Here is a 15,833-nt window from a genome sequence, read left to right on the forward strand (position 1 = left end):
TACTACAGAGCCATAGCAATAAAAACAGCATGATACTGGCAAAAAACAGATAACTAAGCCGAATGGAACAGAAGACCCAGAAATGAATCCTTGCAGCTACGCTCACCTGATTTTTGACAAAGACAACCAAAACATAAAATGGAGAAAGATGGCTTCTTCAACAAATGTTACTGAGAAAACTGGGTATTTGCATGTAGAAAACTGAAACTAGATCCATGGCTTTCAACCTGTACAAATATCAACTCAAAGTTCATTAAGGACTTCGATATACAATCTGAAACTATGAAGCAACTACAGGAATTAGTAAGAAATACACTAGATTATATAGGCATAGACACCAGCTTCCTAAACAGAACTCCAATGGCTCAGCAAATAAGAGAAGGGATGAACAAATAGATCAAACTAAAAAGCTTCTGCACAGCAAAAGAAACAGTCACTAGACTTAAGAGACTGCCCCCACAGAATGGGAGAAATTCTCTGCCAGCTATTCATCTGATAAAGGACTAACATCCAGAACCTAAAGGGAACTCAAAAATCTCAATCCCTGAAGAATCAACAACCCAATGAAAAAATGAGCACATGAATTGAATAGGGAATTTTCAAAGGAAGAGGTACAAATGGCTAATAAATACATGAAGAATTGTTCAACTTCCCTGGCCATAAAAGAAATGCAAATCAAAACTACACTAAGATTTAATATCACCCCAGTTAGAATGGCTATCATCAAGAATACAACAACAAATGTTGGTGAGGATGCAGTGAAACAGGAACCCTTCTAAACTGTTGGTGGGAATGCAAATTAGTACTTCCATTACTGGCATATAATCCAGTACTACCACTCCTGGACATATACATGAAGGAATGTAAATCAGGAGACAATACAGTCACTTGCACAGATAGATATAGATAGAGAGAGAGAGAGAGAGAGTTTTATTCAGCTATAAGGAAGAATGAAACTATGGATTGAATTTGAGGACATCATGTTAAGTGAAATAAGCCAGGTTCACAAAGAAAAAGGCTGCATATTTTCTCTCCTATGTGGAAGATAGATCCAAAAGAATAATGTATACACAAAAACAAACATGATCATATACACATTTATATGTAGAACATGTCTGTAATAACAGAACTACTCTATGGCACTCAGGAGAAGGGATAATGGAAAAGAGAATAATAGTCAATATTGAAATGCATTATAATTGTGCAGGTAGAAGACATAATGATATGTTCTGAAAGTTGTTGAATAATGGCGGGTGGGAGGAATGGGGTAAGGAAGAGTAACAGAGGGGGCTGAATTGACCAACGTAAAGTATATTCATAGCTGGGTTACATTAAGAAACCCCTCTGAACATAGACTTTGTAATTAAAAATTAAAAACAGGGCACCCTCTCTTGGAAACTCCTTAATTGTGGGGACTCTACTCTTACACTTTACATTTTTCTGTTGAGGGGGTTACTTGTGGGAGGGGGGAGGTGAATGGAGGAGATGAAGGTGAGGGAATATGGTTAATGGGCTTCACAGATGTACATATAGACATAGACATAGACACAGATATAAATATGAAATAGAATGATGAAACTTCTTGCAATTGCCGTAAGTGGGGTAGGGAGGGAGGTGCAGGGGGCAGATGGTAGGAGCAATCTAACCAATATACAATGTAAGGCTATTCAAAATTGGCACAATGAGCTCTCCTCGTACAATGAATATATGCTAATAAAAATGAAAAAAAGAAAAAAATGACATTAATTAAAAAAGAAGTTAATTCAAATATCTGAGTAAATATGTAGATATATTTTGTCACTATCAATTTTATTTAGAATATTCATATACAAAAAATGAGAACTTATATACTTCTAATCATTAAGAAAAAGTTAGAAATTATTAAAACATTACTAAGGCACTGAATGCGAATATCCTTTGAAATATGACTTCAGATTTTTATATATTTAATGTTCAAATATTCGTAAGAAATATTTTTAATAATAATTATTCAACTTTACTATTTTTTCCCTCAAAGAATTTTGAACAAGTATGTAAAATATAGTAATGAAAATAATGAGATACACTCAGGTTTAAAGGTTCTTTATCACTAGACAAAGGATTTATGTACTAGGATGCTTTAACTCTTAAACATATATTGTTTCATGACAGTAGTACATCAACCAAAATAAGGCATACTGAAGCACAGATGGACATCATGATACATAATTTGACAGAAAAGCTCAGGATATAACCAATTGGGTAACTATATCACAAATTAAAAAGTTAGAGTTTTAGCTTTATGATACAGTCCAAAACATACTCCCATTTTTTGCTTAGTATATATATGGTTCATCCTGGAATATAAATGCAATGACATACCCATAATATGAAGGGGTTCTGGATTTTCAACAGCACTGAGCCTTTGCTCTTTGGTACAATGCATGGCAAAGTGACAATAACTTGGTAACAGCAAAAGAGACCTAGATTCATCACAAAACAGCAACAATAAATATGTAAGAAATATGCACTCTGGCTTATGTATTGACCTTATACTTGAAAACATTTTTCCATATGTGTCAGTAGCTGTGACTGTTTGCCAAATAGTGATAAAGCAAATAAAAACAGGAAGAAAACAAAAGCATATTTATAACTTTTTAATAACTTTTGCTTGTGATGACCTCTTATGCTCTGGAACTCCTGTGTTATATAAAATTGGAGCTGGAAAAGAAAAAAACCTTTTTATTGGTACAATAAAAAACAATATAAGAGGTAAAAATTACCAGAATCATTAGTTTTATAAAGCTTTTACAAAAAAGCAAATACACACCTAACACATTGTAATAGGATATTGTGCTATTGGGCTTTGAAAAAGAAAAAACAAAGCAACACCAAACTATATTTTCTTGATGAATGTGAAGCTCTCAAAAATCTAAGGGCTTGGCTTTTATTTTGGAAGCAAAAGCATGGTTCTTGAGGGAAACATGGCAACCATCTTTATAAGGTAAATGTAAATTGTCTTAAACATATGGTGAAAACTGGGGAATATAATTTTAGTAACAGTGAATTAAGATGAAAGAAGTAAAAGATCCCTTAGATTTATAATTCAAAGCATGCTGAAAAGCATGTGTTTAAAATTTATCCTTTAAAAGCCAATTCTTGAATCCAATATAGCTATATACTAACACATGCATTCAACAAATAATTACATGAAATACAGGCACTGAGATAATTAAAGCAGAAGTCTTGTTCTGTGCAGAACATAGAAAGACATGACCCTGCTAAGACAGAAACAATAGAGTAAATGAAAGCAAGGACCCATAGTGGAGCATTCTGAAGAGAACAGTCATGATGAATTTCACAAGACTCAAACAGGTAAATGTACAAAGGACATTTTAAGTGGACAAATAAAATGAGGGACACAAAGTACAGAAGGAAATTATCAAAAAGAAAAAAAAACTTATTTTCTAAAACTTTGATTACTTTGATTTTAACACATACGCAAAACCTACAAGCTTGAGATTATCATCCAATTACTACTCATGCCACCCCCTTGTACTGTGGCCCTCTCTACCTTCCTCTGCATCTTTACGTCCATCATTGGTTTCAGAAGCTCTGACATCAAAGCACAGGAGTTCCAATCGATAGCCTGGTTCCCTTATTAAAATAAAAATTCTCACAAAATCAAGCATCAGAAGAATGGTTTAAAAAAGTGAGCCTAAGAATTAGGGTTTTACTTATAAAATATTATATCTGTGATTTCCCAACAAAGTGCATAGTTTCCATTGAGACTTAAAATAACTCATGGTAGATCAGCAGTCATTAGGTGTGTACTGAAGCTATGGCTAGGCTGTGAAGTAAGATCAGCTGATTTTTTTTTCCTTGTTAACTGAGCCTTTTACACTGTGATAAATTTTTATTTTATTATTTTTGTAAATAATGAGCACCAAGTATGTGTACTAGGTGGTGTTCTAACTGCTGAGAAGACTGCAGTGAATGAGAGGGACAAGGTCTGTGCTCTCAAGGAGCTGCTATGTTATCTGCAGGGGGCAGACAGGGAGTAAAGAAATAAAAGACAGGAAGATCAAACAGGGTAAGGAGACACAATGTGAGTAGTGGGGCCAAAGAGAAGGTGGTGGGGACTCTTACTTCTTACGGTCCTTTTCCTTCTTCATGGTGCTACCTGATGCCACAAAGGACTGGTTTTGGAATATCTCAGAGGTAGCTTTCCTCTTAGAGAAAGTGATTATTTCTTCTTCCAAAACTCTTCTCTTTTCTTCAAGTTTCACTCTCTCATCTTGGTGAAGTCTTTTAAGGTGCTCAAATTTGGCCTGCAGCTATGAAACAAAAGTGCAATTCTCATGATTGGCACAGTGTGTCAGCACACACACAGGAATGCTTTCTGGCTCAACAACATAATAACCCCCATTTTCCATACTCAAGTAAAACCTTACATATGGAATTGCCTTGATTTCTTTAATTTTAAATGCGTGAAATGAAAACAGAATGTTTGAAACAAATGCAATAAAAACTATAGTCTTGAACAAAACTCAACCTTTTGCTAGGGTTTTTCTTCTTTACATTTTATCTACAAAGTCTTTTTAATAGCTTCTCAAATCCATGCTCAACAGAAATAAAGAATATGAAAGTACAGAAGGAAATTATCAATAAGAAAAAACCTACTTATTTTTCAAATAAAGATAACATGTATAATGAAAAAGATTTTGAAAATTATATTGGCAAACTCTACTTCCAGCAAATATTAACAGTTAATGTGAAGAAACTTAAAACTGTATTGTACTTTTGCACTGTCCCTTGACAACTTTTTGAAATTGAAACTAAACAAATTCTAAATTCATACAAAAGCATTATCTATAAAGATACTCATTATTGATGAATTTACAGGTAAAAGTAGCCTACAAATCCAACAGAGATAAAGTAAAAAATAAAAATAAAATAGAAACATGAGACTAAATACACTCAATACAGCTGTGGGAGGTCAGAATATGCTACTCTAAAATATGAAGGACTGCTGAGCTAAAGCAGATTAAGAAAAAAGCACATGCAAGAGAGCTCTCTGCTCTTCCTCTATGTGCCTAAAAGCAGGACAAAGATTTACAAAGACACAGGTACCTTACCTTTCCCTACCATGGGGAACAGAGATTTATTGCCTGCATAGCTAGCCTCAGAAGGACCTCATCAACAAGTTTTACTAACTAGGCTTAATCTGACTTTTACCAAATTGCCCCTTAGAGACTTAAAGTCCTTTTCCTTTGTCTTGTCATTTCTTTAAAAATTCACTGTTCTTTGTGGAAGGTGCTAAAGAAGCTGAAATTCAGTCACCTCTCTGAGAACTACTCAGTGCCTGGAATATGTGAAATATACATGTTAAAAAATTTCTTTTTGTTTTTCTCTTGTTAATCTGAGAACAAAGAGGTCCTTTTCAACTAGGAACCTATGCAGCTATGCTTCTCCTACACAGCCATTAAACTGAGTTCTGCAAAAGATTTTAACTTCACAACATGAGGTTTCTCTTGTTAAGTGAAAAAAGCAAGAATGTAGAAGGAAAAATAAAAAATACAGTTCAATAAACTTTCTTTGGGGCTGGAAATCACCTTTATAAAATCATAGAAAGGGAATAATTCCAATTTAGAGGCACGCATTGATTTGACTTTTGCTCCACAAATTAAGGAATGCCCTATGTGGATCCAGGAAGACATTTCTCAAAACTATGAAGGAAATAAAACTCTTAGAAGTAAGTAACAGATAAAAAGGAAGCTTAAAAAATTGAGGGGGGGGGGAGATAATCTACTTAATCATACATAAATAATCAATATTAGTCATTAACAAAAAAAAAAAAGAAAAGGAAGTCCAGCTCTGTCCACTCATGATCCTTCCATCATGGCCCCATGTTGCAGTGTACTGTATGAGGATTGGCTCCTGGAGAACTGCTTAGGAGCTGTATATTTGCTATCTTTATACCACCCCTCTCTTTCTTCCCAAGTCTTTCTCTCTCTCCATTTCCCTTCCTCCCTCCCTATTCCATTTACCTTGAATATCAGAAAGGCAGGACTGATCAATAAACATCTGTGACAAGAGTCAAATCTATCCCCAGGCAGCAATAACTTTCTTATCAGCCTCACCATTAATGAGGTAATAATCAACTAGACCAGGCTTGACCAAGACTGATTAACTATGCCCCCTCCCTACATAATTTAGAAGCTCATGTTACTGAACCCCTCTATCTGTTCTTTCCCAAATCGCCATGTTTACAGAAAGTTTTCTCTGCCCCTCATCACTATTTTTATTTTTTTCAATCTCAGATTTGTATTTATTTTGCCTATTTTTAAAAGTTTTTGTTAGTATATGATAGTTTTGTTGTGACATTTCCATATATATATATGCATATATTATAGACAGTATCTCAACCATATTCACCTTCCTCTTCCGTCTTCATTTACCCTTCCCTCTCCCACTATTACTCTCCCCTTACATGACCTGTGTTACATTCCTGTCCTGCATTGTTTCAGTGTCTGTTCACTGTTCAGTGAGGTTTTGCCTTGGTATTTTACCTATAAATATACTATACTTTATCAGTCAAACTCCTTCTATTACTCTTCTTTATCCTCTTCCCCCTTTGGATATGTGCCTAGGAGTGGTATTGCTAGATTATACGGTAGTTCTATTTTTAGTTTTCTGAGGAGCCTCCAGACTGTTTTCCACAGTGGTTGTGTTAATGTACATTTTCAATGTACAATTATAAGAGTTCCTTTTGTCTCCCATATCTTTGTCAATATTTGTTGTTTGTGTTCTAGATAATAGCCATTCTAACAGGAGTGAAGTGGAATCTTAATCTGGTTCTGATTTGCATTTCCTTTATGGCCAGGGATGTTGAGCTTTTCTTCATGTGCTTTTTGGCCATTTGTACTTTTTCCTTTAAAAAAATTTCTGTTCAGTTCATTTGCCTATCTCTTCACTAGGTCATTGATTCTTTGGAAGTTTACTTTTTTGAGCTCCCTAAAAATTCTGGCTATTACTTTCTTGTCAGATGTATAGCTGGCAAAGATTTTCTTCCATTCTGTGGGCTATCTCTTCAGTCATACTACTCTTCTCTTTAATTGGTATATTGGGACAGGTGGCTAAATCTAGTCTGTTGGGACTCTCCAAGCTGGGGCTTTTGTCCTAAAACTCTTGGTAACAAATTTTTGTGAACCACACCACAAAATTCCTTTTGGAAATTATCCACTTACTGAAAGCTGATGCCAGATGAAGAGGAGAGAAGGAGGGTCCCATACAGCTGCCAAAATCACATTTATTTTGGGGTTCTTCTCATTCCATTTCAGGCCAGCATGAGATGCCTTTTGGGGGGGTACTGGAATTTGAACTCAGGGCCTTGCATTTATTAGGCAAGCATTCTACCATTTGAGTCATATCCCCAGGCTTTTGTTTTAGTTGTTTTTCAGATAAGGTCTCATTCTTTTGCCTGGGGCTGGGGTTGGCCTTGAATCATGATCCTCCTGGCTAGCAGGTATTACAAGCTTGAGCCACCAAGCCTAGCTTGTTTTTTGACATAAGGTCTCATTAACTTTTTGCTAAGGCTATCCTCGAATGTGAACCTTCTATCTCTGCTTCCAAACTAGCTGGGATTACAGATGTGCGCCACTGAAGCTGGTCCTCAGCTGCTTTTCACATCACTTGGTGAGGCAGAAAAATGAATATTTAGCCTCACCAGGCCCTGAAGTCTGACCCTTGGTAAGTTCTAGACAGGTCTTGAAGTCTGACCCTTTGTAAATTTCTTCACCTTTTGCCTTGTCTTTCCCTTCCTTTTCCTTGTCCTTTGGAGAATCTTTTGAGCCATTTGGGTTCTTTTGAACTAATTTGGGCTTCTGTCCTTTGTCTGACAGGGAAGTTTGGAATCCATAACTTTGTGTTGGTAATCAACAGAGAAAGGATGTAATGTGCACAAAGAAAACAGGGTGTATTTGGAGATCTCTGCTTAGCTTTGCATAAGAATGAAAAGCTAACTAACTCTATTTCTCTGTGTCCCCTAGACTAGCTGACCTGTCTATTTATAATTATAAACCTACAGCTTAAAAATGACAAAGGATGGTTTATGTAAGAGTGCACTGAGTTAATATAAGTTTTTATGTGTCATTTTTGTGTATTAGTCTATTTATCTGTGTCTAAGGCTAAAAGTATGATGGTTACAGCCACAATCCTGTTAAGAAATTTATATGCGTAGGAGTCCCTGGACTCTAAAGCAAAGAGACATGCTTCCTCTGGCCTACTTTGGGTAACTCTAGATTTTAACAGAGGTGTCAGGGGTGTGTAACTCCATAACATGCAGCAATCTGGGAATTTTATCAGAACATTTGCTTAAAAAGCCAAGATTTTAATTGGACTTCACGCTATGAATTTCTTTAAATTCTGTATTCAAAGACTATGTGTTGAAATAACTACTTTTTAAAGCTGTGCATGGTGGCTCAAGCTTGTAATACTAGCTTCCTGGGAGGCTAAGATAGAGAGAATCACTGTTTGAAGCCAGTCCGGGCAAAAAGTTTGTGAGATCCCATTCTCAACCAATAGCTAGGCATGGAGGTGTGTGCCTGTTGTCCTAGTCATGTTAGGAAGTCTAAAAGAGCAAGATTGTGGTTCAGGCTAGTCTGGGTATAAAGCCGAACTCTATCTCAAAAACAATCAGGGCTGGAGACATGGCTAAAGTGATGGGAATGTCTGCCTAGCAAGCACAAAGGCCAGATTCAAACCTCAATACCACCAGAAAAAAATAAAAACAAAAAAGCTACTTTTAAAAGGACACTAGGAGAGTTAACCGGGGAATGAGGGAGGAGGTGAATCTAGTTAAGAAACATTGTATGTAAGCACATATGTAAATGTCACAATGAACCACCTCTACAACTAATACATGCTAATAAGTACATTAAAACTTCAAAAGTGTCTCAACTACATTTTAAGATAAATCTTCCAAATTAACAGGACATCTAAAAAGTAAATGCAAATCACATCAAACCACATACCTCTCTTTCTGCTTCTTTCAGTATGGCTTCTTTCTCCTTTACTCGTTGCACAAACATCTGCTTCATCTCTTCTTCCTTCTTCAGACGTTCACCATGGAATTCATGTCTTTTAGCTTCATAAGTCTCCTGAAGACTAAAAAGTCTAATGTTAAAAAGATGATGTAAAAAAATTGTAAAACTTTATTCATTCCTTTTGACCTCAGATATACAATACCACGTGCCAATATCTTCTGACTACAAGCAATCTGAAACATGCCATCTCCTGCAACATGAGATAAAAGGCCTCCAGTGCTACAGCTAATGAAGCATAACATAAAAAGTCCTTCCAAAGAAGTATTCTCATTTCATCCCAAGTATATCCATTTTTCTTTATTAACTAGCATCACTGTATCTACAAACTCTGAAGAACTGAAGTCACTTGTGATGCACCCTTTTGCAATTATCTTTGTCTCTTGAGTACTGAGGTCTGTTATCTCAGCCTTGAAACTGACATCACTAAAATACTCTTCTATTTCTGCAGATATCCTATCACAGCCCAACATGATCTCTGCCACTTTCTGCCTTCACTTTTATAATAAGCTCCTAAATCATCTCTGAGCTTCTAGCTCCTCCTTCTCTCATTTTCTTTGTTTTTTTTTCCTTTTTTTTATTCTCCCCCTGCCCTCACCCCCTCCCTTACCACCCACTCCGCCCCGTCCCTCTCCCCCCTACACCCTCAATACTCAGCATAAACTATTTTGCCCTTATCTCTAATTTTGTTGAAGAGAGAGTATAAGCAATAATAGGAAGGAACACGGGTTCCTGGTTGAGATAAGGATAGCTATACAGGGAGTTGACTCACATTAATTTCCTGTGCATCTGTGTTACCTTCTAGGTTAATTCTTTTTGATCTCACCTTTTCTCTAGTTCCTGGTCCCCTTCTCCTATTGGCCTCGGTTGCTTTTTAAGGTATCTGCTTTAGTTTCTCTGCGTTAAGGGCAACAAATGTTAGCTAATTTTTTAGGTGTCTTACCTATCCTCACCTCTCCCTTGTGTGCTCTCGCTTTTATCATGTGCTCAAAGTCCAATCCCCTTGTTGTGTTTGCCCTTGATCTAATGTCTGCATGTAAGGGAGAAAATATGATGTTTGGTCTTTTGGGCCAGGCTAACCTCACTCAGAATGATGTTCTCCAATTCCATCCATTTACCAGCAAATGATAACATTTCATTCTTCTTCATGGCTGCATAAAATTCCATTGTGTATAGATACCACATTTTCTTAATCCATTTGTCAGTGGTGGCACATCTTGGCTGTTTCCATAACTTGGCTATTGTAAATAGTGCCACAATAAACATGGGTGTGCAGGTGCCTCTGGAGTAACCTGTGTCACAGTCTTTTGGGTATATCCCCAAGAGTGGTATTGCTGGATCAAATGGTAGATCAATGTTTAGCTTTTTAAGTAGCCTCCAAATTTTTTTCCAGTGTGGTTGTATTAGTTTACATTCTCACCAACAGTGTATGAGGGTTCCTTTCTTCCCCACATCCTTGCCAACACCTGTTGTTGGTGATGTTGCTAATGATGGCTATTCTAACAGGGGTGAGGTGGAATCTTAGTGTGGTTTCAATTTGCATTTCCTTTATTGTTAGAGATGGTGAGCATTTTTTCATGTGTTTTTTGGCCATTTGAATTTCTTCTTTTGAGAAAGTTCTGTTTAGTTCATGTGCCCATTTCTTTATTGGTTCATTAGTTTTGGGAGAATTTAGTTTTTTAAGTTCCCTATATATTCTGGTTATCAGTCCTTTCTCTGATGTGTAGCTGGCAAGTATTTTCTCCCACTCTGTGGGTATTCTCTTCAGTTTAGAGACCATTTCTTTTGATGGACAGAAGCTTTTTAGTTTTATGAGGTCCCATTTATCTATGCTATCTCTTAGTTGCTGTGCTGCTGGGGTTTCGCTGAGAAAGTTCTTACCTATACCTACTAATTCCAGAGTATTTCCTACTCTTTCCTGTATCAGCTTTAGAGTTTGTGGTCTGATATTAAGATCCTTGATCCATTTTGAGTTAATATTGGTATAGGGTGATATACAAGGATCTAGTTTCAGTTTTTTGCAGACTGCTAACCAGTTTCCCAGCAGTTTTTGTTGAAGAGGCTGCTATTTCTCCATCGTATATTTTTAGCTCCTTTGTCAAAGACAAGTTGGTTATAGTTGTGTGGCTTCGTATCTGGGTCCTCTATTCTGTTCCATTGGTCTTCATGTCTGTTTTTGTGCCAGTACCATGCTGTTTTTATCATTATTGCTTTGTAATATAGTTTGAAGTCAGGTATTGTGATACCTCCAGCATTGTTCTTTTGATTGAGTATTGCCTTGGCTATTCGTGGCCTCTTGTGTTTCCATATAAATTTCACAGTAGATTTTTCAATCTCTTTAATGAATGTCATTGGAATTTTGATGGGAATTGCATTAAACATGTAGATTACTTTTGGGAGTATAGACATTTTTACTATGTTGATTCTACCAATCCGTTCTCATTTTGTTCTTGCCATTCTCTATATTTTCCACCCAAACTACAGATCTCCTTTATCTTTTCACCCCCTGTAAATAGCATGTAGGAAACCTTGCGATCTGGCCTAATTTTACTTTTCCAGATAAATTTCTCATCAAACCAATCCAATCCTCTTAGGTTCTATCAACACCAATGTTTCTAAAACATAACCTTACACTTTAGACTTTTGCTTATTCCATCTCCATTTCTGATGCTTTTGCCCTCTCCTTGTCCCCATTCTGCCCAACTATTCCTCTGTCCCTCAAGGCTGAACACAGATCCAACTTCCTCTATTCTTGCTTCCCCCATCTTCCCAGTTGGAATTAACTGTTCCTTTATGTTTCCTCTCTTAAGCGGAGCAGGTCTGGGAAGGGTGAAAGTCACCCTTATACTGGGATCCAGTTTCATTTTTGACCTTTGCAAGAAACTTTCAGCCACTGCTCTCACCCCATCTGGAGCCAGCCTAAATTGAAGACCTTTCCTTTAACTCTCCAGGGTTCATCTCATCAATGAGCAGAGGCTTCCCAAACTGAATAAACACTCAATAAATGCAGGTAATGGGCAACCTATAGTTCTATACTGTCCTCCTCCTAGCCATCTCCTAATTACCTCTCCATGAGATACCGTCTGATATCACACAGGTTCATGCCCACTACTAAAAAAGAGATGGAAACATGATCTAAGTTGGACCTACTGGATACTACTTCCTGGTGTATGAATTACAAGAAGAGAACAAAATGGTCTGGCAATCATTTCAGTTCATTCGCTATACTCTGGAGCTAGACTGAAACTAGTTTCTATTGTTTAAGCCTTCCCTTTGATTCTGTAAGTTCCGGCCTATGTAGCCTTCCAACCACTGCTCATTTTGTTCAACAATTCATGGTTTTAATCATTACAGAGATTGAAAAATCTACCCTAAAGTTCATTTGGAAACACAAGAGACTTCAAATAGCCAAGGCAATACTCAGCAAAAAGAATAATGCTGGAGGCATCACAATATACAACTTCAAACTATATTACAAAGCAATAGCAATAAAAACAGCATGGTACTGGCACAAAAACAGACATGAAGACCAGTGGAACAGAATAGAGGACCCAGATATGAATCCACACAGCTATGCCCACCTTATTTTTGAGAAAGGTGCCAAAAATATACAATGGAGAAAAGACAGCCTCTTCAACAAATGTTGCTGGGAAAAGTGGTTATCCATCTGCAAAAAAATGAAACTAGATCCATGTTTATCACCCTATTCTAGTATCAACTCAAAATGGATCAAAGACCTTAATATCAGACCCAAAACTCTGAAGTTAGTACAGGAAACAGCAGGGAATACTCTAGAAGTAATAGGTATAGGCAAGGACTTCCTCAATAGAACCCCAGCAACTCAGCAACTAAGAGAATGGATGGACAAATGGGACTTCATAAAATTAAAAAGCTTCACAACAAAAGAAATGGTCTCTAAACTGAAGAGACCACCCACAGAGTGGGAGAAAATATTTGCCAGCTATACATCAAAAGACTGATAACCAGACTATATAGGGAACTTAAAAAACTAAACTCTCCTAAAATCAATGAACCATTAAGAAATGGGCAACTGAACTAAACAGAACTTTCTCAAAAGAAGAAACTCAAATGGCCAAAAAAACATATAAAAAATGCTCACCATCTGTAGCCATAAAGGAAATGCAAATCAAAACCACACTAAGATTCCACTTCACCCCTGTTAGAATAGCCATCATCAAAAACACCACTAACAACAGGTATTGGCGAGGATGTGGGGGAAAAGGAACCCTCGTACACTGCTGGTGGGAACACAAGCTAGTGTAACCACTCTGGAAAATAATATGGAGGCTTCTTAAAAATCTGCCATATAATCCAGCAATCCCAGTCCTAGGGATATACCCAAAGGAATGAGACACAGGTTACTCCAGAAGCACCTGCACACCCATGTTTATTGCAGCGCTATTCACAATAACCAAGTTATGGAAACAGCCAAGATGCCCCACTACTGACGAATGGATCAAGAAAATATGGTACTTATACACAATGGAGTATTACTCAGTCATGAAGAAGAATGAAATCTTATTATTCTCAAGTAAATGGATGGAACTGGAGAACACCATTCTGAGCCCGGTTAGCCAGGCTCAGAAGACCAATACTCATATGTTCTCTCTCATATGCAGACTTTAGATCTAGGGCAAATACAGCAATGTGGTTAGACTTGGGTCACATGCTAAGGGAGAGCACATATGGGATGTATGGGGATAGGTAGGAAACCTAAAACATGAAAGTGTCTGTATTAGTAGGAGCTAATACAGAAACCTTAAAGCGACAGAGGTCAATATGGGAAGGGAATCAGGAACTAGTGAAAAGGTCAGGTAGAGATGAATCAACTTGGGTTGTAACACACCTGTGCATGCAAGCAATGCTAGGAATCTCTCTATATAGCTATCCTTATCTTGACTAGCAAAACACTTTGTTTTTCTTATTATTGCTTATGTCTTCTCTTCAACAAAATTGGAGAAAAGGGCAGAACAGGTTCTGCCTGGAAGTAAGGGGGGGAGCAGGGGGAAGAAATGGCCCAAACAATGTATGCACATGTGAATAAATGAGTAAAAAATTAAAAAAAAAACAATTCATGGTCTTCATTTTTGTACTTGTGCAGCAAAAAGTTGATTCTCAACTTCAATTCAATTGGTCTGCTCCTTCTTTCTTGATAGCCTCTCTTCACTTGGCTTCCCAGACATGCCATTGCTAGTTTTCCTCTTCCTCTATTATCCTTCCTACTCATTCTCTCCTACCTGCCTGCTTGGCAAAGAAATTTCACTTTCAAGGCTGTTTCTGAGGCACCTTTCTTTGCAAACAGGCTTCTCCTTCCAGGCAGTCATTTTCTGGCTCATATTTTCAATTAACCTTCTAAATGCTTATGACTCATAGGTCCAGCCCTTCTCCACTGAACACCAGGATAAGCACCCAAAGACTCCTATTCAACACTGTCACTTGGGAAACTCAAAGTCAACAGGTCCCAAATTGACCTTATGATCTCCATCAAGCCTACCACCCTTGCCCCATAAAACAGCTAGTCCTTTTTGAGCAACACCTGTCTCAATGAATCTACTTAGCCAATGAAACCATAAATCAAGAAAATACAAGTATCTTCCAAATATCTTTTGGGATTTCCTGCTTTTCTAGCTTCTTATATATGAACAATCACTAAGTTCTTCAATGTCAGATTTTATTTATCTCTTGAATATGCCAGGTTCTCCCCATTTTATTGTTATGATTTTAGTCCAAGAAATACTCTCCTTACTGGTCTCTCCTAAACATCTTATACATACTTTCTTCACATTATAGCCAAGAGTAATTTAAAAAATGTAAATATGGTATCACTCCTAAAACAACTTTGCCTTCCTTTAGGACAAAGACTCACCAGGACTTCTGCTATAATTCCCACCTATATGTTCAATCAAGTTTATACTATCCTAGCCCCTACTCACCCCTTACTCCAGTGCACTGATCTTCTTCCAGAATCTTGAACATGTCATTCATTCTTTCTCTGCCTTTAGGGCTTTTGCATATGTTTTGTTGTTTTTCCCAATGTATTATAACTCAAAATAGTCACTGCCTTAAGGAAGCCTTCCCTAATTTCTCAGCTTAAACTAGGATCACTTCCTCTGCCTTAAACTTTGTGTACCTTCTCTTTAGTGCACACACCACAAGTGTAATTTACTGCTCAGGTTTGGGTTTCATTTTGGATTCCCCTGTGTAAGCTTGTAAACTCCATGACAGCCAGGAGTATATGAAGATCCCTAGCACTTAGTCCTAAGCCTTGCAAATAGGGGACTCTTTGAGGGCCAGAGGAGGGTAGATCAGTGTACATACATGCTTATAAAGTGTGGCAAGCTTGGGTTCAATCCTGAGTATCACCACAAAAAAAAGTAGATACTTTTAAAACTACTTACAATTTTATCTAATATTATTCACTGTTGATTATCTAATTAGCATCTTAGCTCTGACTTTCCCCCAAACTCATGTAATAATCTACTCAGACTCTTCACCTGAATATTTAATAGGCAGATCAAATTTAACATTTCCAAAACCTCTCCATTACCAACCCCACCCCTAACTCTTCCCTTCCCATATTGGTCTTGTTAACAAACATGACAACCATTCACCCAGATTCTCAGGTCAAAATGGTGACTTAAGTCATTCATCCTTGATTCTGTTCCTTTGCTTCCCACATCCAAAACCAGTCCTTCAAATTGTATGTCCTAAATATACACTACTACCCTT

General features: G+C 37.2%; 1 protein-coding gene across 8 annotated transcripts in view; it reads right to left on the reverse strand.

Annotated features, from left to right (window-relative positions):
* Nucleotides 1–914: 914 nt before the first annotated feature.
* Nucleotides 915–15,833, reverse strand: part of Septin10 (septin 10) — a 64,266-nt gene continuing 49,347 nt past the window's right edge. For 5 of the 8 annotated variants that reach the window (XM_074050567.1, XM_074050570.1, XM_074050569.1 and 2 more), the window contains 3 exons: nucleotides 9,015–9,156; nucleotides 4,129–4,316; nucleotides 915–2,462 (listed from right to left, as the gene is read on the reverse strand). In XM_074050567.1, the coding sequence (XP_073906668.1) occupies nucleotides 2,258–2,462; nucleotides 4,129–4,316; nucleotides 9,015–9,156 (535 nt within the window). In that variant the 3' untranslated portion in view covers nucleotides 915–2,257. The other 3 variants (XM_074050568.1, XM_074050571.1, XM_074050572.1) reach the window with 3 other exon arrangements.

This window comes from Castor canadensis, chromosome 12 (genome assembly GCF_047511655.1).
Source record: "Castor canadensis chromosome 12, mCasCan1.hap1v2, whole genome shotgun sequence".
Classification (NCBI taxonomy): domain Eukaryota; kingdom Metazoa; phylum Chordata; class Mammalia; order Rodentia; family Castoridae; genus Castor; species Castor canadensis.